The 26,931-nt window shown below is 42.6% G+C and overlaps 1 protein-coding gene across 3 annotated transcripts in view; it reads right to left on the reverse strand.

Moving 5' to 3' along the window:
- BMP2K (BMP2 inducible kinase) overlaps window positions 1-26,931 on the reverse strand; it is a 244,914-nt gene that overhangs the window by 37,866 nt on the left and 180,117 nt on the right. For all 3 annotated transcript variants that reach the window (XM_077476181.1, XM_077476180.1, XM_077476182.1), the window contains exons 11-14: window positions 22,941-23,122; window positions 19,407-19,502; window positions 16,438-16,634; window positions 10,551-10,711 (exon numbers count right to left, since the gene is read on the reverse strand). In XM_077476181.1, coding sequence (XP_077332307.1) covers window positions 10,551-10,711; window positions 16,438-16,634; window positions 19,407-19,502; window positions 22,941-23,122 — 636 coding nt within the window. The remainder of the gene's footprint in view (window positions 1-10,550; window positions 10,712-16,437; window positions 16,635-19,406; window positions 19,503-22,940; window positions 23,123-26,931) is intronic.

Below are 26,931 nucleotides of genomic sequence, written 5' to 3' on the forward strand. Positions count from 1 at the left end.
ATTGTTTGTCATCATTCCACTGGCATGCACAATTTTAAAGCGTTAGATGTTAGGCATCTATTTACTCGATGTAACATCGTCTTTTCTATTTGACCAAAATATTGGATATTATACAGTATTGTGTTTCTGTGCACTAAAGTAATATTTTTCCTGAATATTTGTGTTTGGTAAAGTGTTGCGCAAAAAGTGTGAGACATAAAAAATTGCAACGATGACCATTTTAATCTCCAGGCCTTTCCTTTCAGAAAATATATAATGTTTGGGGGTTTTACGTAATTTTCTAGCAATAAAATGCTAATTTTTACTTGTATGTGTGAATGTGAGAAAGAATTGACCCGGGTAGCAAGTGGTTAATGGAAGTATTTTTTCCTCTTTTTCACTGGATGATTTCTTCATCACTCAACTGCATCACAGCCACTGCAGCGTTTTATGCATCTTCGCTGGACTCCTCTGCCAGAGCCTTGAGGGATTGCACCTGAACCCTGCCTGATGGAATATGAGGGGCCAGTCTGCAATGTTACTTTGCACTGGATCCTACTGTGGGTGTCCAGTCTCTGGAGACCCCTGGGGGTATGTTTCCCCATGGAGGGGTAAAACCCACTCATTCCTGCTATCGGAGTGATGAATACAGGACAGAAGCCCCTTAAGCATTCACGCAGAGTGCCCATTTTTGGGTGTGAAGAGACCACTGTCCACTCATTTGGTGCCACAGTCAAGCAGTCCAAAAATGGCCAGGGTTAATAGACTCTGGTGCCAGTTTATTTGTTTTGCTGTCGCATCATTCATCTTCTTGCTCACTGGTACTGCATTGTGCCTGTGCAGCCTGAAGCGTGATCTGTATGGCCTTGTAGGGCCTTCTATATGGGGGTCTTTTAAGCCCTTTGCCACAGGTGGGGGGCACCAGACGTACATATTCGGGCCTCCAGATTCAACAACTAGACAGGTTTGTCGCAAGTTCTAGGGAAAATTGGACCTTCACAATGGATGCCCTAATGATGCCACAGGATCCATTCTGATCTATCTATGCCTTTCTGTCCCTCCAGATTCTTCTCACCTACTCTGCAGGATCGAGAAAGAGGGAATCCCAGTACTTCTTATTGCACTGAATTGGCCAGCAGGACATGGTAGTTAGACATACTCAAACTCCTGCCAGATGCTCTGTGGTTTTATCTGAATCATGCAGACCCCACCCTGTTCCAAGGACCAGTGTTCCATTGTGCTTCTTTGTCACTAGGTTTAAGGGCATTGCTTTTGAAACCATGGCCCTGAGGAACAGGAGGCCCTTTCAATTCAGTAACCCCTATTCTCTCTTGACGGCCAGGACATGTACTCCTTGTAAAATCCACCATTGCACCTGGAGGGCCTACTTTGCTTGGTATGAGACTAGGAATAGTCATCCTAGAAAGTACTCTGTGGGACCTATACTGTCCTTCCTCCACACTGGTCTGGATCATAACTTGGGCTTGAGCACCATTATGGAACAAGTCTCAGTCTTGTCCATGCTGTTTCAGAGCCCTTTTGCCTCTCACTCTTTAGTTACAGCCTTTGCTCAGTGAGTAGCTCCCATCTCTCCCCATGTTCGTTCCTCTGTATCCCCTTGGAATCTTAAATGGTTTCTCTTAGCTCTTCAGAAACTGCCCTTTGAACCTATGAGAGATATTCCCTTGTCAGACCTTACCAGCAAGGTGGTCTTTCATTCTTGCAATAACCTCTGCACGGAGAGTCTTCAAGTTAGCAGCCTTATTCCTTAAAGATTTTCCTAGTGTTGCACAAGGACACAAGCCTCCTTTCTCCCAAAGGTTGTCTCTGCCTTCCATCTTAATCAGGATAATGTCCACCCTTCCTATATATCTTGCTCTAAAGCATCCTAGGGAAAATGTTCTCTTTGTGCTTCCTTAAAGGGTTTGTAAAGGTTCATGTTTTTTTTTTCACCTTAATGCATCCTATCCTCATTTTACTTACCTGAACCCCTTCATTCAGTTGGCGGGCCTCGTTGTCTTTCTCCCCATAAGGTAACCCCCTTGGGGAAGCACTTCTCCGAGGGGTTTATCAGATGTGGGGAAGAGCTGCAAAAGCTGCCGGGGGGACCCCAGCAGAATAGGTTCGGCCACTCTGCAAAACAAGCTGCACAGTGAAGGTAGGTATGACATTTTTTTTTTAAAATAACAAAGGCTTTTACAGTCACTTTGAGGTTCCCTCAAAGATCTCTGTACCTCTCGCTCTCCCAATGCTAGGTGGGTCAGCACATTATCCTTAGGACCTATAGTCTGAAGGATAGGGTTCCTTCCTTACCTTGTAAAGCACATTGTATTAGAACTGTTAGTGCTCCACAGGCTTTTAAGCACAATCTCTTAGATTTGCAAGGCTGTCGTCTGTGCCTGTATTCACTTTATTGAGTTTAACTAGATGGATGTTCAAGCCTCCTCTGACTACATTTTAGGGCTTAAAGTGCTACAAGCTGCTCTTGGAGTTTGTCAAGCCCTTCTAGACCTGTATGTTATATGGGCCTGGTGTTTTCTGCTGTGTTGCCCACCCCTCAGCTTGAATGTCCTAGTTGTAATGATGTAAATAAGCCTGTGGCCTGTACTATATGAATATAAAAATAAAATAGGATTTTTGACTTAAATCCATTTCCTGGAGTACAGTACAGGACCCTTTCCCTTCGTTCTCATGATCTCCATATTGCTTGCTACAAAACTGTAACTACCTAAGAGTGGAAGGGGGTTTTATAGGGGGGGGGGGGGGGGGGATGTCGCTGCAGCCTTCATTTTTTTTTGCCACTGTCCAATAACCTAAAAGTAGCTACATATAATCTAGTCATAATGATTGAAAGGCGAAGTCCACCTTTTGCAAAAAAAAATAAATATATAATAATAATAAATGGACAGTAATTTACAGAGAAAAAAAAAATTTCCAAGTGAACCTGCAAAGCAGATCCTGCAGACTCCTACTCCAACTCCCAAGTCTGTATCGAGGTACAAACTTTCAGTTAGAGAGCTGAAGTGTCATGAGACTGAGTGTGGTTATCAAAGCCCTTGTTCCACTGAAAACTACTAGTCCACCTGCTGCGGGAGATGGAACTTGCAGTTTATTCATTCACAGATCTCTGAGAATGAAAGATGTGGTTGTACAGGCAAATGGTGTATCCCTTTTGGAGGTAGAGTCTGCTTGGCACCATGTTACACATTACACCCAAAATAAGGGTGTAACATGTAAATTGGTCTTGAAGGTGGACTTGGCCTTAAAGAAGCCCATGTGCTGTACTGTCTTGTACTTCAGGAAATTAATGTTGCTGGTAAATCAAAAATCCATTTTAATGTATTGTGTTACTTGGTAATGACCTAATAGGATATTCCAATCCATGCTTTCAATTTGGTTATTACCGTATTTATCTGTGTATAACACGCACCCCAAGTTTAGGAGGGAATTTAAAAGAAAAAAACTTTTAGGAGGGAAGTTTAAGGAAAAAAACTTACATTTAAATGCCCATCAATGCAGCCTTGTCAGTGTCAATTTCAGCCTTGCATTGCAGCCTTGTCAGTCATTTGCAGCCTTGCATAGAAACAGCACGGGATCGGCGTATAACACGCACCCCCGATTTCCCCCTGATTTTAGGGGGAAAAAAGTGCGTGTTATACTCCGATAAATACGGTAATCACATATGTTCTTTACGTTTTTCCAGCAACCAAGCATATTGTATAAACTTCTTTTCATACAGACCTCCATAATAGGACATTATGTGGCTGTTGTTGGTGCATGTGTGCTCTGCTCTTCACTTAGTTTTTTCCAAATATGCACTCCTAACTTGCAAACCCAAAAAACGAACAATTCTTCCCTCTAAACACAGCTATTAATTTTCAGGAAGGCCAGCTGAATGTCCATTCTTGATGTCCTCTTGTTGAGTTTGCACTTTTTCTACCCAGTGCACAGTCCAATTATGAAACGTGTAAAAACCACTACAACAATCTCTTTAAAGTGAGAATACTGTTTAAAAATCTATTAAAGTGTGTAATTTTAACTCAAAAAAGTACCTTCTTTTTATCTCAGCCTCTTACAAATTTTATTTATATTTTTTTGCTGCTGTGATCTGACTTGGTGTTAGAGGGTGGCTTCATTCGTTCTCCACGTACAGTGCATCTGGAAAGTATTCACAGCGCTTCACTTTTTCCACATTTGGTTATGTTACAACCTTATTCCAAAATGGATTAAATTAAATAAATTTTCCTCAAAATTCTACAAACAATACCCCATAATGACAATGTGAAAGAAGTTTGTTTGAAATCTTTGCAAATATATTTAAAAAACAAAAAAATAACATGTACATAAGTATTCACAGCCTTTGCGCAATACTTTGTTGATGCACCTTTGACACAAATTACAGCCTCAGGTATTTTTGATTATGATGCTACAAGCTTGGCACACTTATTTTTTGGCAGTTTCTCCCATTCTTCTGTGCAGGACCTCTCAAGCTCCATCAGGTTGGATAGGGAGCATCGGTGCACAGCCATTTTCAGATCGCTCCAGAGATGTTCAATCAGGAAGTGTTAATTTTGGCAGCAAATTTCGATTTAGTTTTAGTCTTAGAACAAAAATGACATTTTAGTTTTAGTCCCATTTTAGTCTTCTGCCAGTGTTTTGGTTTTAGTTGTACAGGTATTTAGTTGAATAAATCTCCAGTACATTTTAGTCGACTAAAATCTAATGGGTTTAGTTACATTGTAATACATTATTTAAGCATTGCGCTACAATTTCCAAACTCCTTATATACTCCTGGAGTGAAAAATCTAGTAAGTTGTTATTTATGGTATTAAGGTTTGAACGTGACACAGATTTAATCATTATATAAAGGTCTTTAAGGTAAACCAAGGTTTCTTTACAAGAATATTGCTTTTTTGACAGAAGTGTAATGTTAATATAAAAAAAAATGAAAATAAAAACTCTTTGTGTGATGATGCCACCATACAGTGCACATTTACATGAACTTGTCTGCTTTAAGAAAATATATAACGTTTTCATCATAATGTTCTCCAGTAGCATTTTTACAGTGACGAAAACGAAATGAAAAGTCAACCACATAATCGTCCTCTGATGAATACTATGACAAAAATCAATCCGTTTTGGTTATTAAACGAAGACTAAAACGGAGTGTTCATAGTGTTTAAGTTCAGTGTTCAATTCAAGTATAGTTTAAGTATAGTGTTTAAATTGATTTTTTAAGCATGGGTGCAAAAACAGCTCTGGTAGAAAAAGGGTTAATCCTGCAGAGATCAGACAGTGTGCTGCTCACCCGTAGTGGACAAGCTGTGAAGCCCATTAACAAGGAGCTGGTCTCTTTCAGGGGGCCTCATATCAATATGACATGTAAGTGTGTGGCAGGGTTTGAGAGGGTTAAGTGCACAGCCAAGCCCCCACCATCCTAATAGAACACCCCCCTTCATGCTGCAGATAACAGACATTGATAGGCAGCTGTCCACAGAAAGGTTAGACTATCTACAAATGCCAGGCTCCGTCCAGAGGAAGCAGGAGCTCAGTGAAAAACAGTCGTTCTGAGGGTAAACGTCCGTCCTTCACATTTTCATTTTAGTTTTCATTCATAAACAAAAACGGATTGATTATCGTCATAGTTTTCGTCAGAGGATGAAAATGTGGTGTACTTTTCGTTTAGTTTCATCAATGTAAAAGTGCAGCTGGCAAAAATGATGATGAAAAAGTTTTTGTTGACGAAATTATTACTGCAAATCAGGTTCAAGTCTGGGCCACTCAGGGACATTCACAGAGTTGTCCCGTAGCCACTCCTTTGTTACCTTGGCTTTGTGCTTAAGGTTGTTGTCCTCTTAGAAAATGAACCTTCACCCCAGGCGGAGGTCCAGAGCACTCTGGAGCACTTTCATCTCCCAGTCCCTGCCACTGAAAAACATCCCCTCAGCATTATGCTGCCACCACCATGCTTCACTGTAGGGATGGTGTTGGCCAGGTGATGAGCGGTGCCTGGTTTCCTTCAGATAGGACGACTGCCATTCAGGCCAAAGAGTTCAATCTTTGTTTCTCATGGTCTGAGAGTCCTTCAGGTGCCTTTTGGCAAACTCCACCTGGGCTGTCCTGTGCCTTTTACTGAGGAGTGGCTTCCATCTGGCCACTCTACCATACAAGCCCTGATTGGTGAAGTGCTGCAGGGATGGTTGTTCTTCTGGAAGGTTCTCCTCTCTCTCCACAGAGAAATGCTGGAGCTCTTTCAGAGTGACCATCCAGTTTTTGGTCACCTCCCTGTCTAAGGAACTTCTCCCGATTGCTCAGTTTGGCCAGGCAACCCACTCTAGGAAGAGTCCTGATGGTAACAGATGTTTTCCATTAACGGAAGGTGGAGGCCACTGTGCTCATTGGGACCTTCAATGTTGCAGAAAGGTTTCTGTACCCTTTCCCAGATCTGTGCCTTGACACAATCCTGTCTCAGAGGTCTACAGACAATTCATTGGACTTCAAGGCTTGGCTTGTGCTCTGACAGTCACTGTTAACTGTGGGACCTTATATAGACACACGTGTGCCTTTCCAAATAATGTCCAATCAACTGAATAGAATGTATAAACATCTCAGTGACAAACAGTGGAAACAGGATGTACCTGAGCTAAATTTTGAGTGTCATGGCAAAGGCTGTGAATACTTATGTACATGTGATTTTTCTGTTTTTTATTTTTTATGACATTGCAAGGATTTCAAACAAACTTCTTTCACGTTGTCATTATGGGGTATTGTTTGTAGCATTTTGGAGGAAAATAATTAATTTAATCCATTTTGGAATAAGGCTGTAGCATAACAAAATAAAGAAAAAGTGAAGCGCTGTGAATACTTTCCGGATGCACTGTACCCATTGAATGTAGGAATGTAGCTACTCACTTGCTTGCTGCCGCGATGGACTAGGGACTCTGGGATTTGTGGTTTGCATAGACTGTGGTTTGCATAGAGCGCATGACTTCAAATATTGTGTACTCTCAAATGAGTTTTGTGAACTCATGGGGCACATTAAAAGGAGACAATTCTTTTTTAACCACTTGCCGCCCACCATATAGCAGAATGACGGCGGCAAAGTGGTTTCCATATCCTGACCGGACGTCATATGACGTGTTTAGGATATTAAGCTGCTGCGCGGCCCAGTCTGACGCACCGCAACTACGACCTCGGTAAAGCGTCTGATGGATTAGATCATGGCTGATCACAGTGTAAAATAGGAAAAGCCATTGATCGGCTTTTCCTCACTTGTGTCAGACGCGAGCAGAGGAGAGACGAACGGCTGCTCCTCTGACAGGAGGGCACCCCCTCCCCCCCCCCCCGAGGAGGCCCACACTGGACCACCAGACCACCAGGGATGCCCAGCACCAGGTATGCCATCCTAGACCACCAGGGATGCCAGTCAGTGCCCACAATGGATGCCAATCGGTGCCTACAATGGATGCCAATCGGTTCCCACAATAGGCATCACTGATTGGCATGCATTGTTTGGTAATGATTGGCATCCATCCATACAATACTGTACACTACAATGCCACATATCAGTGCCCATTCATGCCATCTATCAGTGCCCATCCATGCCTCCTATCAGTGCCCATCCATGCTCATCTGTGCCACCTATCCATGTCCATCCGTGCCGCCTATCCATGCCAATCCTATCAGTGCCTATTTGTGTTGCATATCAGTGCCACCTATCAGTGCCACCTATAAGTGCCACTTCATTGGTGCCACATCGATGCCCATCAGTGCCGCCTTATCAGTGCCTGTCACTGCAGCCCCGTCAGTGCCCATCATTGAAAGAGAAAACTTATTTAAAAAGTTTTGTAACTGAAATTTTTTTATTTGTTTAGCAGAAAATAAAAATCCCAGAGGCGATCAAATATCACCAAAAGAAAGCTCTATTTGTGGGAACAAAATTAAAAAATTTTGTTTGGGTACAGTGTAGCATGGCCATGCAATTGTCATTCAAACTGCGACAGCACTGAAAGCTGAAAATTCATCTGGGCAGGAAGGCGTATAAGTGCCCTGTAATGAAGTGGTTAAGTTCATCCATTTAGTTGACACTTATGATATGTGGTCTACATTACTGTGTCCTCTTTAGTAATTGCCAGTTGTCATTGTTTTTTCATGGTGATAATGTTTGGCCAATAAAGGATCCAATGCTAATTTAAACTTTGAAAAAAATAAAAATAATAACTCTCAGCTATCGGTCCTCTCTTTTTCATTCCTACAGCAGAGCAAAATCTAAACTATGTATATATACAGTATGTGCTCTGGTGCATATCCTTGGTTAACACTGCATTAGGAATATCACAAATTTGTATAATATGTTTTGATTAGAGGTTATAAACAATGTAAAGACATTATACTATAAGTGAATTAGGAAAGTAGATTTTGGCATCTGCACATATCTGTGTTAGAATTTATGAATGGATTCTGAAACATAGAAAGGACAATGCCATGCAAATGGGAGTAAACTGGTTAGTGTGTACTAGAGATGAGCGAATAAATGTCCCAAGTTAAACATTTGTCTATTCTCTGATAATTCCCAACACAATAATGTTGTTTTTATTGGTGTAACCCCACTTCCTCTCCATTAGAACAGCCCACAGGACAGGAGGACAGGAGGCAAATTGTCTTCATGTCTTGTAGATATAGCATGCATACCTTCTGCTATGTTGACAATAGCTCATAAACTGTCAGTATTGGGAAACTGCTTAAAGTGGGGCTTGGACAAGGTACCCCCTCAAAACATTAGCCTGGTAACACAAAATGTGGCACAGTAGCAGAAATATGAGAAAGAGCATTATATGCAACTAACTAATTACATAATTTGAATGGCAATCTAATGCTCCAGTTACTTTGAGATTTGCGTAAAGATGTTGGGTAGTTCTGCAACTTCAACCACAGAGAAGGTAATTCAATGAGGAGGGGGCCCATTGTGATGCAGTAAATAAGAAAGAAACTCCTGGATCATTTGTATATAAATTTGAATAAAATGATCAATGTAAATGTTATTTAAATAAGCCAATTCTTTCATCAATGAATGTGTGTGTTTATTTTTTTTAAGTTTAACTTTGCATCAGGCCATAGGTCACCAGCTCAAAGTAGTATCCTGCACTAATCAGGCACAAGGCTGCGACACGAGTAGTATAGAACTACCCGATACCTATCTGGACTAAACTGGTGTTATCAGACTCATTTTTTTGGAGCCCAAATTTTACAGAACAACACTTGATTCTTAAGGGCATACTGACTAATACTACTACTTGGGAAGTGAACTAGTAAGGGGGTCTTTCATACCCCTTACCTACTTGACACAAAGTTAAAAAAACAAAAAAAAATATGCATGCTAGTGAAAAATTAATCCTAAAAATAGAGTAAACATCTAAATGGAGTATTCAATGTATATTCTTGGCACACCTCAGTGCCGGCCCAGCCAATTAAGCAGGCTGAAGACCCAGAATCCAGAAGAAGCAGGAGAAAATGTCAGCTCCAGAGAGGGAGCGTATGGATATTGCAATGCTGGAGAAGTGCATTAAAGGGTTTAGCTCTACTTTAATTCCTGCATCCAGTCACAGCTATTTTTACAGCAGTCTGGCAAGTTTGAGTACCAGAATACCTGAATTACCTTTTAGGTTGCACCAGTGGTGGCTTATTTGAAAGAAAAAAAAGGAGTGAAAAATGCTTTGAACTTAGTGTTATGGATTGCAAAGCGGACCCTTGATAATAATTCGCTCATCTTTAGCAAGAATGAGCTTAGGTGTGTTCGCAAACAGCACGTGTAGAGCCCACCGGGAAGTTGGCACCGCAGAGCGCTAATCAAAAGCAGGGAGACATTGTACCGATGCGCTGCTGCAGAGATTGGGAAATGCCTCACTGCCTGTAATTAGCACTATGCATTGCCGACTTCCTGGCGGGCTCTGTACGTGCTGTTTGCGAACATGCCTGAGCTCACCCTTAATCTTTAGTGAATACAAAACATATCAGGTGAAAACAAGGCAGGATTTTTCTTACTGTATCGTTAGAGGCTTCCAATCTGTATAAGCAAGCTGACATCAACCAGCTTGAGAGACTAAGATGATAGAAAATGGTTTTGGCACATTCAAGCAAAACAAACAAAGAATGATATGAACAGGTTTATTTAACTATGGTTTAGAAACAAGAAAGTGACTCTTTACAGGCAGATGCATAACATGGACATTACAAACATTAACATAATGTGAAAAAGGACCAACTCTCCTTTCAAGCATCGTCAAAGGGCATCACTGGTCTGACACAACGCATGAAAATAATATGCAGTAGAGGACAAGTAGGGCACATTATAGTTTATCTTGTGTTTGTGTAATGTCCTCAGTTATAATGTCATCTAAGGTTGTTCCTTGCAGATTTTGTTTTTCAGTTAATCCGGACACAATGTTGCCCCTCAGACACGTAGAAAGAAGTTTGGAGTCTAACTGTGGTCCACGAGCCTGAACAATCTCTGGCTGACAGTTCTGTATGTCCAATTTATTGTGAAGCAAAATAAGCCTTCAATTGTCCCTTACTTGATCTCAGCAGGTCAAACTCCCTGTCCAGCAGCTCTTCCTCTGTTAATTTGGAGAAGTTGTCATCCCCAAAAGGATTCCAGCCAGACATATCAGGGGGGTTGTTGGTATTCTGTTTCGGTAAACTGGATACAGGCTCCGTCTCTGGGACACCCAAAGATCTGTGGAAAGAATAACGTTTAATAACTTAATAACCAACAACATACTAGGCACTCAAAACATGAAAGAATTGCAACATACTGAACAGTTTTTGCTTTGAGCATTCTGACCTCCTTTGTGTTGTAACATGGAAAAGGCTTACCCTCTTATAGCACCAGTTTTATTAGAACACATGGCAGAAATTTTCGGACTTGGGTACCTTTACTGATCTGCATAATTGTTCTGGATCCATGACTCAGATGCCATAGGGTTAACCCTCACAACTGGGTTAACTAAAATATTCATGTTTTCAGCAATAATAGCCTCCATGTTTCTCTCGTACTATGTTTACTTTAAAACAAACCTGTCATGAAATATGGAAACTGTAATTGCTGAAAATGCCATTTCCCTGGCTTTAATCTGCTTCAGTGAAATTAAAAAAGTGAAAATAAATTAAATAAACAAATTTGTTACAATTTTCTCACTACAAATGAAACGTGCAATCCTATATTAGGCTGGCATGACACTGCTCCAACATGAAAGTCCCACGACTTCCGATCTGACTTTGTCCTGCAACAACGTTCAGACTTTAATGAACAGGATCCGACTTGAGATGAGTACAACTTGAGTCTGGTATAGATTCGGGTTTTTTCTTTTTTAAATACATTTTGCAGTGCTAACATTGCCTCTGAGCACAAGTCGCAGCCGCAAGTCGAACCAGTTAAGATGCTGATCCGACTTGGATACAATTTCAATGATATTCAATGGGCTGAAATCGGATCAAAGTTGGACCAAAGTAGTGCAGGAACCTTTTACAAAGTCGGACCAACACAAGTCAGATCAGTTAAGACGGCCCTCATAAGGAATCATTGATTTTGCACGTCATTCGACATGTGCTCTCAAAGTCAGAGCGTATGTCGCACCAGTGTGAACTGGGCCTTTTTTCACTTAATGACAGGTTTCAGTATGTGAAAAATTGGATTTTTGGATTACCAGAAAATCCTTTTCTTGGAATACATCAAACGACACAGGGAACCTTGCTTTCCTAATGGAGATGGTTATGCTGCATATAGGCATAATCCACCCTAGGCAGGGCTTCAGTTTGTGTAGCAGACAATAAACTACAAAAGGCAGAGGGGTGGGTTCCCTGTTCTCTATAATGTACACCAAGAAAATGATTTTACAGGTAAACCAAAAATCCAAATGTTTTCGTCGTACATCCCAACACACAGGGTATCTTAATTTCCATTATTTATTTATTATGATTATTTAATCCCAAAAACACTGTATATGAGGGGGGGATTAAAGCGTATGTAAAGGAATTTTTTTTCTTTTAAATAACAAACATGTTATAAATACCTGCTCTGCATAGGTAAAAACCTTCAGCCTTTACAACTACTTTAACATGGCAATAAGCCAACAGGGCCCAAACAACCAAACCAGAACAGGTTAGAACCTCACGCATCAGCCTGCAAAATTTGCCTACCAAAGGTGGCATCTTTAGTAGGTTGAACATCTACTTGGTAAACTTCATAAAAGTATAAATCGAAGACCAAGGAACACTTTACAAACTGGAGCTACTGGAGCCTGATGACAAATAGCTCAGAAAGCAAGGAGGCTCCTGGTAGAATGAGCTGTAACTGAAGAACTTTTTTTTCAGACCTTAAGCTTGAGAAATAAGTCGACAGATCCATCAAGAGATGGTAAATTTGGAAGCTGCAGGACACTTCCTTGGGTCTTAAGGAAGCACAAAGAGGGATATTCAGCTGAAAAATTGCAGCAGTTGATTTCAGGTAGCATCTGATAGCAGGAAACACATCCAAAGTGTAAAGGTCCTCATCCTCTGTCATCTGAGGTTTAGGAGGAAAAGACAGCAAGACAATGTCCTGGTTGAGATGGAAAAAAAAAAAAAAAACCTTAAATCAAAAAAAAAAAAAAAAAGACGACTGAGGCTGTAGAACCTTTTTTTTCGTGATGGAGCACCAGCAATGGTTTCCTACAGGAAAGAGAGCAGCCCATTCCAAAACACTCCTATACTTAATAATGCCAACCAGAAAAATAACCTTCCAAGTCAACGGAGTCCTAACTGGTGGAACAATACACTTGACCTCTCACCTAAAGGCACACACCAAGGAATATAAAAGCAATTAGTCTTTTAAAAAAGGACTGCCAAGACCAAAATCTGACCCTTGATTGTACTCAAGTGCCAGTCACAGATCAACTCCAGACTGGAAAAATGTCAGGATGAGACCCATGACATACTTGCAAGGGTGAAATCCCCTATCCTCACACCAAGCAAAATAAGATTTCCAAGTTCTGCTGTAAATCTTCCTTGAAGTCGCCTTCCTAGCCTTCAGCAGTGTAATAATGACTAAATCATAGAGTCCCCCATCTCTCGAGACCATGGGTTCAACAGCCATAAGGTTAAAGCCAGCGACCGTAAAGGAGGATGGAAGATCGGACATTGCAATAGGAGGTCAGGTCAATCTGGAAGAGTCCAAAGGTCCCCTCCACTCAAATCCTATAATGGCAGGAATTCATATATTAGGGAGAACTGGTCCTTTGGTGTCATCAAAGCATCCTTATTCTTTGAGATGAACTATTCCAGCTTCACAATAGTTCACATTTATTGGCAGAGCTCTCTGAACACCTCTGGGTGAAAAACCCACTTCCCTGGAGAAAGCTAACAGCTGAGAAAATCAGCCTGCAAATTTTCCATGACTGGAATATGGACGGCATGGAATAAGCTGTGAAGTTCTACCCCGGACAGGTTGAGATTTACTTGCCTGTGCCTCCTTGACTTCTGGTGCCTCTTAGATGATTTTTTGCGGTGTTGTCCAACTGAACTACCACAGGTAGCCCATTCAGTGTCACTGACCAATGTAGCAGTGCAAGGTAAAATATCCCTCCAGGATGTTGATGGGTGAAGACCTCTCCTGCAGTGACCAAGTTCCCTGGAATGAGAGATTGTCCAGAACTTCACACCAGTCCAGCAGGCTGGTGTCTGTCCTCAAGGCCCTCCAGGATAAAAAGATAAATTGTTTTCTTATCTCCAGCATCCATGAGAAGAGCCACTAGTCCAGAACCAATCTCCTGCTGGGGTTTACCATCATCAGGAAATTGGCGGACAGAACTATACTCGTCAGGCATTGGAAATCCCTCTCAGCACCTAACCCCTCAGAACCCCCTCGTCTGTGTTGTGATCTGTAATTTGAAATGGCTGCATTACACAATTTTGATATTTGATTTTGTTCATTTCTTTTCTTTGTATTTACCATACATTATTTGGTACATATGCTTTTAGTTAAAAAAAAAAAAAAAATCAGGAAATGTAAAGACTGTGTGCTCCTGTCCCATGCCATTAAGACATTCTGTTGGAGAGGCCTAGAATAAAACTGGGCAAAGGACCCTGCCTCGAAGGAGTGCCACTATCTTTCTCAGAACCCTCATGCAAAGGCAAACCGAGGGAAATTAATGTCTTGAGCAAGCTCACTTGAGTCCTCAGGGCAGGAGATTTGTCCATAGGAAAAAAGCATTCTTGTCTAGACCATATTCAGGATCAAGCATAATTATTCCAACCACTGGGTCAGGATTAAAGCAGAATTCTGTAAATTTAGAAACTCTCAAACCTCTCCAAAGTGTGAACTGATTTGCTACTGATCTTCAGTAGCAAAGTGGAATGCTCCCTCAAAATGATGTAGTTGAGGTACCCTAAAACCAGGATACCCCAGGAATGTGGGACCCCTAGAACAGGAGCCAGCACCTTGGTGAACACTCTGGGAGCTATGTACAGGCTGAAAGACAGGGCCACAATGTGATGTTCCTCCACTGCAAACTGCTGAAACCTTTGGTGACATGGAAAGATCGGGAGGGTAAATAAGCATCATTGATATCCACTGAGGCCAGGAAAACTCCCTGCTGGAGAGAACCCACCACTAAGCACACAGACTCCACCCTCCCTGGTTCTTCCCTACCTGAAGAAGGTATATTTTATCCCTCGTCCCCTACATCCCCTCCCCATTGATGAGACATGGCCTAATGAAAAATATGTATATAGGGACCCTTGCTGGAAACAGTGGTTTGAGTCAGTGCAGAGGGGACACAGTGCTAATCAGCACCAGTATGCTGGTTACTCCTAGAGATTTCCTACTAAATCTGACAGTGCCCTCATCCCCACCAGGAAGGGTTCTGTGGCCTTTCAATATTTGCTGCGATCTGTAGCCCCACAAAGAAATGCTCTGCTGTGACCTGTTGTCCCACAATAGCAAATGGATTGCTGTGACCTGTAGCAGGGGGCAGAAAAACTCTCTGCCTCCTGCATTTGGCGCCCAGAGCTTCTCAAACCGCCCCTAAGGTACACTACTGCGATATAGCATGCGGAGCAGCCCAGGAGTCCATAAAGTTACAAAAAAACACTGTACACATGTAAAAAATTTTTGGGGGCTACAAAAAGAAAAAAAAATGTTGTCCCTGTCCGACCCAGGGTGGGGTCAACAGAGGGACTACCATAGAGCACTCACCAGTTGTTTTTGCAGGACCCCCTATAGTGGGTCCAAACTTCACCAAATGCAGCAGGCAATGCCACAAGGGCCTTCAGGGACTTGACTTGCCAGCTGGAGGTCACTGCCCTGAACCTGTAAAGCATTCTACCACTCCAAAGGCAATATATGCAGAATAATGCCGCGTACACACGATCAGACTATCCGGCGTACTTAGTCTGGCAGATAAACCGCCAGAAAGTCTGCAGGACTTTCCGAACAAGCGGACCTGCCCACACACAACCAGACTTTTCCGGCTGACTAGGTCCGCCGGACTATGGTACGCCGTACTTTTGAAATTAATGGACTTGCCCACACACGAAGGAAAGTCTGTTCATTTTGAACGCGGCTCCAGGTAGCCAGGACTAGCGCAGGAGATTGACACGTCGCTAGCCCTGTCACCAGGTATGGACTTAAAGGGGAAGCCCTACGCCGAAACAACGGCGTGGGGGTCCTTCCGAGGTCCATATAAGACCCTTATCCGAGTACGCAACCTGGCCAGTCAGGAAAGGGGGTGGGGACGAGCGAGCGCCCCCCCCCCCCTCCTGAGCCGTACCAGGCCACGTGCCCTCAACATGGGGGGGTGCTTTGGGGTAGGGGGGCCGTGCCCCCCCACCCCGCAGCACCTTGTCCCCATGTTGATGAGGACAAGGGCCTCTTCCTGACAACCCTGGCCATTGGTTGTCGGGGTCTGCGGGCACCCCCTTTAATAAGGGGGCCTCCAGATACCGCCCCCCCGTCCTATGTGAATGAGTATGGGGTACAATGTACCCCTACCCATTCACCTGGTGCAAAATATGTAAAAAAACACACACAAGGGTTTAAAATAATTTATTGCACAGCTCCGGGGGTCTTCTTCTGTCTTGGGGGGTCTTCTCGTCGGACTCCTCCGCTATCTTCTGCTAGCTCTTTTAATAGCGGAGGAGCCCATATGCCTGACAAGACCTGCCACTACTCATCCTGCTACTCGTATGCTTTAAAGCAGTGAATTTTTCTGCTGAAGAGTGTAATAGAAGGGCTTTCTACCTATCAAAATGCTGCTCCAGTCTCCCTCTATAGTAGGTCACAAGACCAAAAGTTGAGAGCTCATGAACTCTGCTGCCAAGCTAAACTTTTGTCATCCCTTCTAAACATATATGTCACATGACCCACCACCTGAACCTATAGGTATACCATACAGATATTTATCCCATAAATTCTTAGCTACTTACATGCTGGTGTTACTTCTCACAATTCCCACATGTTCAGGTTGGGATGTGGAAACTAAGGCTGGTGTGAACTCCTGAGGGGATGTCAGATACTGAGGAGGGTGAGGTTGCTGCTGTACTAAAACCTGTTGTTGCTGTTGCTGCTGCTGCTGCAGCAGTTGTTGTTGTTGCAGTAACTGGGCCTGTTGGTAGTGGTGAACCTGAAAAAAAATGAAGATTGGAAATCTAAAGATTAGCTGTATATACAGCATGTGGCTATATGTCCCACATTTGAGGTTACAACAACTGTGACCACAGAAAAACTCTTCTAATTGCCACACGTGTGCTTATTGCAGTGTTTCTGTGCATGCCTTTACCATCTTTGATATGCAGCAATAAAGTAAAACAGGGAAGGTCTCCCAACATCGTCTAGGTCAGTGGTCTCCAAACTGCAGCCCCTTTGAGTTCCTTTATCTGACCCAGCAAGTATTATTCCTGCCATTGACTCCAATAATGGGGCACTATTCCTTCCACTGACACCAATGATGGAACATAATTCCTTACACTGACACCAACTATTTATCCCAACACCAAAGATTAGGCATTGTTTACTCCCACTGGGTACAGTCTGCCCCCCCCCCCCAAAGTTTGAAGGACAGTAAAGTGGCCGTTTCTTTAGAAAGGTTGGAGACCCCTGGCCTAGGTGTTTGACTATGAAAGTTCTATTTAGGCTGAGTGGCTGAAAGTTTTAACAGATCTTAGAAATATAGCTAGCTGCAATTATAATAAAGAGATCTTTTACTGTATATAAGGATTTGAGAACAACTCCTATTTATAATTAAATGAGTATTATGTAAGTATTGACTTACAAAATAACAAACATTTATACTCACCTAGGTGGATGCAGCATTGATCTAATGCTGCATCTGTCACTCGCCAATTCTTCAGTAAGAGCTGATTGATCAAACACTGCTGATTATTCAGTCCCCCCCTCCACTCTGGGCAGAGCCATGACTGTCAGTCACCAGCTGTCTGCTCTGCCTCTCCAGGGCTCACTGGAGATCCAGCCCCCTCCACAGCCCGAAGTGGCTGGCTCAGGCTCTCAGTTGATTACTGAGAGGCTGAGCCAGCTGCCGCTCCAGGCATCTGGGTGGATCACGACCGTATGGTCGGGATCTTGCTAGCGCCTGGACCGGCTGAGCGATGTCAGCCAACAGCAAATTTTAGCCCGCCGTCTGCTGAAAACAGGTCACAGGCGTGCAGAACAAACTGCACTCCTGTGACAACAAAAGAAGTATAAACAAAATAGCTTTGGCTATACGTGTCTTTTACGTAAATAAGCGGTTTTAATGTATTAATACACACTAATAGTTTTTTTTTATATTAAAATGATCTCGTTTACAAATATAGCTAAGAAATATCAAAACACTATAGTTCAACATTAAACTGTATTTCTACTTTTGCAGTCAAATTTGCAAAAACTTCACTGAATGTTTTTGTGTGTTCCCCTTCACATAACAAACTTAAAATACATAAAAAAAAATACATATTTCTCAATGTCTAGATGATGATGATTCTTAGGAGAAGGTGTCATGGCTAACTGTAAACACTTCCGGACAAGTTCAGTGTGTTCTGTTCCAACATGCATAACAATGAAGGAAAGCTTCTAAATCACAGGCCAGTGTTCAAACCAAGGTTATAAATGCTAATGAAAACTTGCTAGCACAGTAGAGACTGGGCTATTTATGACGAACATAGCTCCCCAGCCCCCTCCATGAACAAAGAGAACCTTGTAGGATTTTTTTTAGTGCTGACATTTCCAGAAAAGAGCATCTGAAAAGGTAAGCTGCAATTTTTAGAATTTTTTTTAAAAGTTGTGCTATGTGAATGGTACTACATAATACAAAGTAGGTGTAATCACAATCTGGCTGCAAAAGTGGGAATACACCAACTACACTAATAAAAGTGTTCTACAAGTGATCAGTTATGTGGTAGCTATGCAATGTCTTTTTAACAGCAAATTTCCTTAAACCCTCACCCCGTCTAAGCAAGTAGTTACTAAAATCATGCAGTTTCATTCACACTTTATATAATTTACACTGGAGCACAGCTGTACCCTGTTATAATCTAGAGTTAACAAAAAAAGCATTAAAAGCTTATAGTGGAACTTCACTATCTTAATCAACATTGACTATTTTTATCTTTATGCTGCTTCCATTAGTAAATAGAAGTGAATGTACAATATATAATTTTTACTTTCTTTTTTTTTAAACATTTTTTCAGTTACATGACAGTTTCCAACCCTAGGAAAATGTCATGCACCCCAGTAGTCTTCAGGAGGGGATGAGGTTTTTAGGTAAACACACCCTCCTTCTTGCAAGGGCAGATGGATTCCAGGAAGTGAATGCTACATGAATCATCTGCCCTTACTTAAGATGGCCACGGCCAGAAATTCTAGGGGGCGTTTTTCAAAGTGATGTCTAAGACATGGATGGATGAGAGAGTTTTCTTTGAATATTAAAAATGAATTAAATAGAATTTTTGGTTTATGATGCTCAGATGCAGTTTAATTCCACTTTAAATTTGAGAAACCTAAAAACCCTCTCCTTGTGGTGGGGCTGCGCCCACAATGCAGGAGTTGGCCGCTTGTTTCTGTCTAGGGGACTGGGTAAAGTAGTTTTACTTACCTGATCCTCTACTCCTGCAGGCTCCTTCACATGGCTAAACCAGTTCCTACAGCATCTTCTTCCCTGCGTTCCTGCGGTCTAAGGTTTCCTGACATCATCAAGACCTACACAGGCATAATAGCACTGCATTGGACGTGAGGATGCTGAGGAGCAGTCCACTCGAGCAAGAACCCTCTGCCAGGAGAGCAGAGGATTAGATTTACACAATGTAAACAACGCTGTGAAGGCACAAGATTCTGTAGGTATTAACTTAGGTTAGATATACATGTCAATGCTAACATGGCCAAAATTAATTAAAGTTCTTACCATGGCTGCATATTGAGGAGGAAGGTGTTGTTGCTGGTATAGGGACTGCATTAAATATTGTTGCTGAAGAATTTGGTGCTGAAATGCTTGTTGATACTACACAGACAGAATAACGTTTTAGTCAAGTTCGCATAATCACACATTACACAAATGTTATACAACACTAATAACGTATAAGCTCCTTACTTTTTTTCTCGGCATTACCTTTTACCCCTCAAAACCTATTGTCCACCTCTGCGTATATGCTAAAAGTTTCAACAATCCAATTCTTTTTAGTTCTTTCTAGGACTCTGCTAAAGAGGTCTGTTTACCTGAGGCTGCAGGGCAGCACACATTCCATAGACAATACAAGGTGCTTATTATAACTACTGGCAATACAGTAGGAAGAGGGAAAACCCTACTGTACAGCTAACAGAGCTGACATGTCCAGTTAGGAGATCTTGCCAATAGCAAGCCACAGATATGTAAGCTAGTAGCTGATCCATTTGGTGAGCACGGTTCTATTAATGAACCAACATTTGTAGGTGGACTGACCCTTTAATTCCCTAGTTGATCTTGTCACACCAGCACTCAATGTGTTGCTGCACAATGGTGAGTAGTATGATACATAATGGACCTTCACTCTGGAGCTGAAAAAAAAAAATTATATTATATATATATATATATATATATATATATATATTTTTTTTTTTTTTTTTAACTCAAACACGTCTCCCTCCATTCGATAAGAAATTATTGGTACATACTACATTTATGAAAACATTTTTTTTTTCACCCAAATCATGAGCATACTATTGAAGGAGTTGTAAAGGCAGAAGGTTTTCATCTTTTCATACAGTCTATGCATCAAGATAAAAAAAACCTTCTGTGTGTAGCAGCCCTCCAGCACCCAACCCCCCCCCCCCCCCCCATTAACCAATCTGAGCTCCTTCTCTCTCCAGTGATGTCCACAAATCCCCTCAGCCAACCAGTACACTCCTCCTGATTGGCCGACACAAAGCAGCAGCGCTATTGGCTGCCTTGGCTGTCAGTCAGCCAATCAGGGGGGAGAGGGGGCGGGGCCAGGTCAGGGTTCCGTGTCTGAATGGATACACGGAGCTCTGACTCAGCTTGGGTGACCCCTGTAGCAAGATGCTGGCTGTGGGTCACTCAAAAGGAGGGAGGGACTAGAAGCAGCAAAGAGGGACCCATGAAGAGGAGGATCCAGGCTGCTCTGTTCAAAACCAACTGCAGAGAGGAGGTAAATAGAACATGTTTGTTATTTAAAAAACAAAAAAAGGAGCCTTTACAAATCACTTTAAGTTACTGGTTCATATGCAAGCATAAAGTGGTTCTAAAGCCAGAAAGTTTTTTACCTTAATGCATTCTATGCATTAAAAAATATTCTGAGTGCAGCCCCCCCCCATACTTACCTGAGCCCCAGCTCGATCCAGCGATGTGCATGAGAGTAGCGGTTCTCCTGTGTCTCTCTCTTCTCATTGGCTCCCACAGTAGCAATCACACCCAGTGAGCCCATGAGGAAAGAGCAGGGAGCAGGGCCAAGCCACGCTCAATATGTAAATGGACAACGTCCATTCACAGGTGCGTGGCTCAGGAGCGAGCCTGCTGGAGTGCCTCCATAGCAAAAGGCTTGCTATTGGGGGCACTCGGCATGGGGGAGGATCCAGGACCACCAGAGGGGGAACCAAAAAGAAGAGGATCAGGACAGCTGGTACAGTACTATAAGCAGCCCTCACATTTTCCGCTCACCTATTCGCATTTTGCGAGTGGAAAATAGTTTCTGGTGAGCGTGGGCTGCCTCTGAGCAGGGAGGAGCACCGACGGCAGGCGGGGTTGAATGGGAGCCATTCTCCCAGCGATCGACCCCCGGAGGAAGAGAGCGTGGAGGAAGAGGAGAGCTGGCTGAATCACAGAGCAGGGATTGCCGGCTGTAAAAGCTTACATTAGATTTGCCGTCCGCTCCCGGTCACACGTAGCCCCGCCTCCTGACCCTGCGCCTGTGACAGATAGAACACATCCCTGCATTGGACATGCTTTCTGTCTATAACAGATGCCGGGTCAGGAGGCGGGCTTTGTGTGACAGCAAGCGGACGACAATTCTAGAAAGCTGTTTTGGGGGGCAAATCCCCGCTCTGTGATGATCCAGCTGCCCACTCTCTTCCTCTGCACAGGTCACGCTGCAATGATGGGCACAGGGAAGGCTGCAATGATGGGCACAGATGAGGCTGCACTGGTGAGGTTGCAATGATTGGTACAGATGACGCTGCAATGATGGGCACACGCGAGGCTACAATAATGGGAACAGGTGAGGCTACAATAATGGGAATAGGTGAGTGCATTGGTGGCACAGGTGAGGGTGCCTTGGTGGGCACAGGTCACGCTACAATGATGGGCACAGGCGAGGCTGCATTGGTGGGCACAGGCGAGGCTACAATGATGGGTACAAGCGAGGCTGCATTGGTGGGTACTAGACACGCTGCAATGATGGGCACAAGTGAGGCTGCATAGATGGGCACCGGTGAGGCTGCATAGATGGGCACCGGTGAGGCTGCATAGATGGGCACCGGTGAGGCTGCATAGATGGGCACCGGTGAGGCTGCATAGATGGGCACCGGTGAGGCTGCATAGATGGGCACCGGTGAGGCTGCATAGATGGGCACCGGTGAGGCTGCACTGATAATGTTGCTCATATTTATTTTTGTAACTTAATTCTGCATAAAACATTTAAGTGTCATTTACTGAGATAATTTATGAGGGCATGTTTAGGGGCAGGGTAGTGGTTGGGTGGGGCAACTTGTGACAAGTAACCCTTACAGCCCTTTCACACTGGGGCCACCTGTGCGTTCACATGGGAGGCAGTTTTCAGACGCTATTTCTAGTGCTAAAACGCCTGAAAACTGCCTCAGTGTGACAGGGGTCCTAAGGCCTGGCTATTAGCTCAAGACTTGAAATTTTGAGCCCTGCTAAAAGTATAACATGTTTGTTATTAAAAAAAAAAAGAACTACAACCTTTAGAATCAATTTATGTCATTGCATATGTGACAGTATAATGATGCTCTGTAGTTCTGTGAAAAAAACATGTCAAAAACAAAACATATTTACAAACTCGTTAATGCAGTCATCCCAACCTGCATTTCAGGGAGTTGGCAAACACATTTCAGAGAGATGGGCGTGGCTTAAACCGTGCTACATATTGCATGTGAATTAAATGGGGTGTGGTTCTATAGAGCCTGAGATTACTTGCATAGTGCAGTAGTTTTTTTGTTTTTATTATTTTCTCTATTTTTTTTTTACATTTTTTTGTTTATTATTTTCTTTAAATATTTTTTTCACAGTGCTTCTGGGGAAGGGGTGGGGAGAGTATGTGGCGGTGATGGTGACAGTAGGACAGTGGATGGTATCAGTAGTTTTTTTTTTTTACTTTTTTTTTTTTTTTACAATAACATTTTTTTTTATGCTTTTTGGAGGGAGGGGGTTGGGACAGTGGACAATAGTATTGCCATCAGCAAAGTAAATTACACAACAGATGACTACCTGCTTCATGTAGGCTTCCTGGATCAGCTGCTGTTGCTGTAACTGATGAAGTTGCTGTAGTCTCCAGTCACCTGGCTGCAGTTGCTGTAAAACTCTGTGCTGCTGTGGGGGCTGCTGGTTACCGTCCTGAGCCATAAGTGCTTCATGTAAATTGCCAGGTCTTGCTGATGTGTCTATGGAAGCTGAAAAGAAAGACAATACTTTATACAGTACCTTGAAAAAGTATTTATACCCCATTGAAGTTTTCCACATTTTGTCATGTTACAACCAAAAACTTATTTTATTGGGATTTTATGTGATAGACCAAACATAAAGTGGCACATAATTGTAAAGTGGAAGGAAAAAGGATAAATTGTTTTCAAAAGTTTAAATAAAAAACAAATAAAATATCTGAAAAGTACGGTGTGTATTTGTATTTACCCCCCGAGTCAATACTTTGCAGAACCACCTTTTTGCTTCAATTACAGCTGCAAATCTTTTTGGGTATGTCCCTAACAGCTTTGCAGATCTAGGAGAGTGACATTTTTGCTCATTCTTCTTTGCAAAATAACTCAAGCTCTGTCAGATTGGATGGAGAGTGTCTGTGAACAGCAATTTTCAAGTCTTGACACAGATTCTCAATTGGATTTAGATCTGAACTTTGACTGGGCCATTCTAACACATGAATATGCTTTGATCTAAACAATTCCATTGTAGCTCTGGCTGTATGTTTAGGGTCATTGTCCTGCAGGAAGGTGAATCTCCACCCCAGTCTCTTGCAGACTCCAATAGGTTTTCTTCTAAGATTGGCATCCATCTTCCCATCAACTCTGACCAGCTTCTGTCCCTAAAAAAAAGAGGGGGGGGGGGGGAAAAAGGGGGACATTGGGACTTTACATGAAGTATGTGGTAGCAAGAGAGTACAAGGTGAACTAATAGGAATTTTATTGATCGTTGCAATTAGATTTACAAGAAATAAATAAATACAATGATAAACAAAGTAATAAACAATGCATGATAATGGTAATAATGATAATAATAATAATACAGCATGATAATAACATAAATATTACAAAGTATCATAATAATAAAACTCCAAAGTTCACCGCAGCAAGATTGAATAAAAGCATATGTAAGATAATGTCTGCAGGACCAAGGTCTTTGTGCACCAATTAGGGTAATATCAAAATCTGAATGTATTCAAAAGAAGCACGGCATATGATAGCTCTACGCACGTTTCGTGGCCTTTATACCACTCATCAGGAGCAGAGCACGTGTTCAATCTATAATAAAGAGTAATATGATATTCAGAAGTAAGGTAAATGAAAAATAAAAATAGTAATGAAAACGCATGAAAAAAGGTTGGGGTAAACGAGTCACCCACACCTAATACATGCTTACTCACTTAGGTAAGTGCACTGATAGTCTAGTAGGTGGGTGCCGCAAGCCGTCCAAAATACACCCCCAACCGGGAGCCGTGGTGGGTAACTCAATGGAGATAGCCACAAGGCCGCAGCACAAGCAGGCATGGAATCACCACGAGGCACTTCTATAGAGAGTGAAAGATTAGAACCATTAGGAGATATGCAAGGTGTGAAGATGGTGAAGGATTAAGAAAGATAGTAAGGGGAGCTGAATGTTAAGAAGAAAGAGAGAATATAAAAAAGTTAGGGCTCACCGAGCAAAAAAGTGAGGGGACCAAACATAGGGCTGTTAGCCATAGGAATGCAGTGAAGGAGTGAAAGATTTAATTAAAAGACTGCATGTGATCTGGTGTATAAAAAGCCTTGAGTGACCACACCCTCTAAAGAGCCGCCCCCATGAGTATCACCACAAGTCATCCCACCACCGTCACGCCGCATGGCGAAATGGGGGGAGAAGAGGGCTTCCGCCAGCCGGATAGTATATTCCTATTAGTTCACCTTGTACTCTCTTGCTACCACATACTTCATGTAAAGTCCCAATGTCCCCCTTGTTTCCCCCCCCCCCCCTCTTTTTTTGAATACAATAGGGATGGAACTGCATGACCTTACCAGGCCATAGTTTCATTTAAAGTCCCGTGGGATGGAAGCACATGACCTTACCAGGCCATAGCTTCGTTAAAAGTCCCAATCAATGTCCATTATGCATCACATGAATTCAGGGATGGAAGTATGTGGTAATGCTCTATCAGCTTAAGTATCAGTACTTCTCTGCTACTATTGACCTTGGCCAGCCCCTTTCATCTATATGTAATTATCTTGTTTACCTTTTGTATCAATTTTCTTTTTGTTTACTACCTCATTTATAGTTTTAAATCATGTGCAATATATATTCCATTTTGGACCTGCCAGTCTTGTCTGCTGCTCTGCTGGTGCCTTGTGGGGATGTGCTGCTATGACGTCCGGCTTCCATCTCCATTTCCGGGAGCTGTGACGCACACTGCTAGTCTCCTCCCATCCTTTGCGTCATTGGACGCCTGATGGGTGGATGCGTCTCACTGTGCGTCGACGTCACGCAATTCACGCAGGATGTGCAGCGTTCTTTTATTGCTGCTACGTCCTTGCAGTTGAGTTTTACACACTGCTGGCACTATGGGGGCAGTTCGGAGCCGCCAGACTGGAGATATATACTATCCGGCTGGCGGAAGCCCTCTTCTCCCCCCATTTCGCCATGCGGCGTGACGGTGGTGGGATGACTTGTGGTGATACTCATGGGGGCGGCTCTTTAGAGGGTGTGGTCACTCAAGGCTTTTTATACACCAGATCACATGCAGTCTTTTAATTAAATCTTTCACTCCTTCACTGCATTCCTATGGCTAACAGCCCTATGTTTGGTCCCCTCACTTTTTTGCTCGGTGAGCCCTAACTTTTTTATATTCTCTCTTTCTTCTTAACATTCAGCTCCCCTTACTATCTTTCTTAATCCTTCACCATCTTCACACCTTGCATATCTCCTAATGGTTCTAATCTTTCACTCTCTATAGAAGTGCCTCGTGGTGATTCCATGCCTGCTTGTGCTGCGGCCTTGTGGCTATCTCCATTGAGTTACCCACCACGGCTCCCGGTTGGGGGTGTATTTTGGACGGCTTGCGGCACCCACCTACTAGACTATCAGTGCACTTACCTAAGTGAGTAAGCATGTATTAGGTGTGGGTGACTCGTTTACCCCAACCTTTTTTCATGCGTTTTCATTACTATTTTTATTTTTCATTTACCTTACTTCTGAATATCATATTACTCTTTATTATAGATTGAACACGTGCTCTGCTCCTGATGAGTGGTATAAAGGCCACGAAACGTGCGTAGAGCTATCATATGCCGTGCTTCTTTTGAATACATTCAGATTTTGATATTACCCTAATTGGTGCACAAAGACCTTGGTCCTGCAGACATTATCTTACATATGCTTTTATTCAATCTTGCTGCGGTGAACTTTGGAGTTTTATTATTATGATACTTTGTAATATTTATGTTATTATCATGCTGTATTATTATTATTATCATTATTACCATTATCATGCATTGTTTATTACTTTGTTTATCATTGTATTTATTTATTTCTTGTAAATCTAATTGCAACGATCAATAAAATTCCTATTAGTTCACCTTGTACTCTCTTGCTACCACATACTTCATGTAAAGTCCCAATGTCCCCCTTGTTTCCCCCCCCCCTCTCTTTTTTTTGAATACAATAGGGATGGAACTGCATGACCTTACCAGGCCATAGTTTCATTTAAAGTCCCGTGGGATGGAAGCACATGACCTTACCAGGCCATAGCTTCGTTAAAAGTCCCAATCAATGTCCATTATGCATCACAGCTTCTGTCCCTGCTGATGAAAAGCTCTGATAAAAAGCCCATAACATGATGCTGCCATCACTATGTTTCATGGTGGGGATGGTGAGTTCAGGGTGATATGCAGTGTATGATTTCTGCCACACACAGCGTTTTGCTTTTAGGTCAAAAAGTACATTTTGGTCTCATCTGACCAGAGCACCTTCTTCCACATGTTTTCTGTGTCCCCCACATTGC

This window comes from Lithobates pipiens, unplaced genomic scaffold (assembly GCF_037356315.1).
Source record: "Lithobates pipiens isolate NorthernLeopardFrog02 unplaced genomic scaffold, aLitPip1_a1.2 Scaffold_13, whole genome shotgun sequence".
Taxonomy (NCBI): Eukaryota; Metazoa; Chordata; class Amphibia; order Anura; family Ranidae; genus Lithobates; species Lithobates pipiens.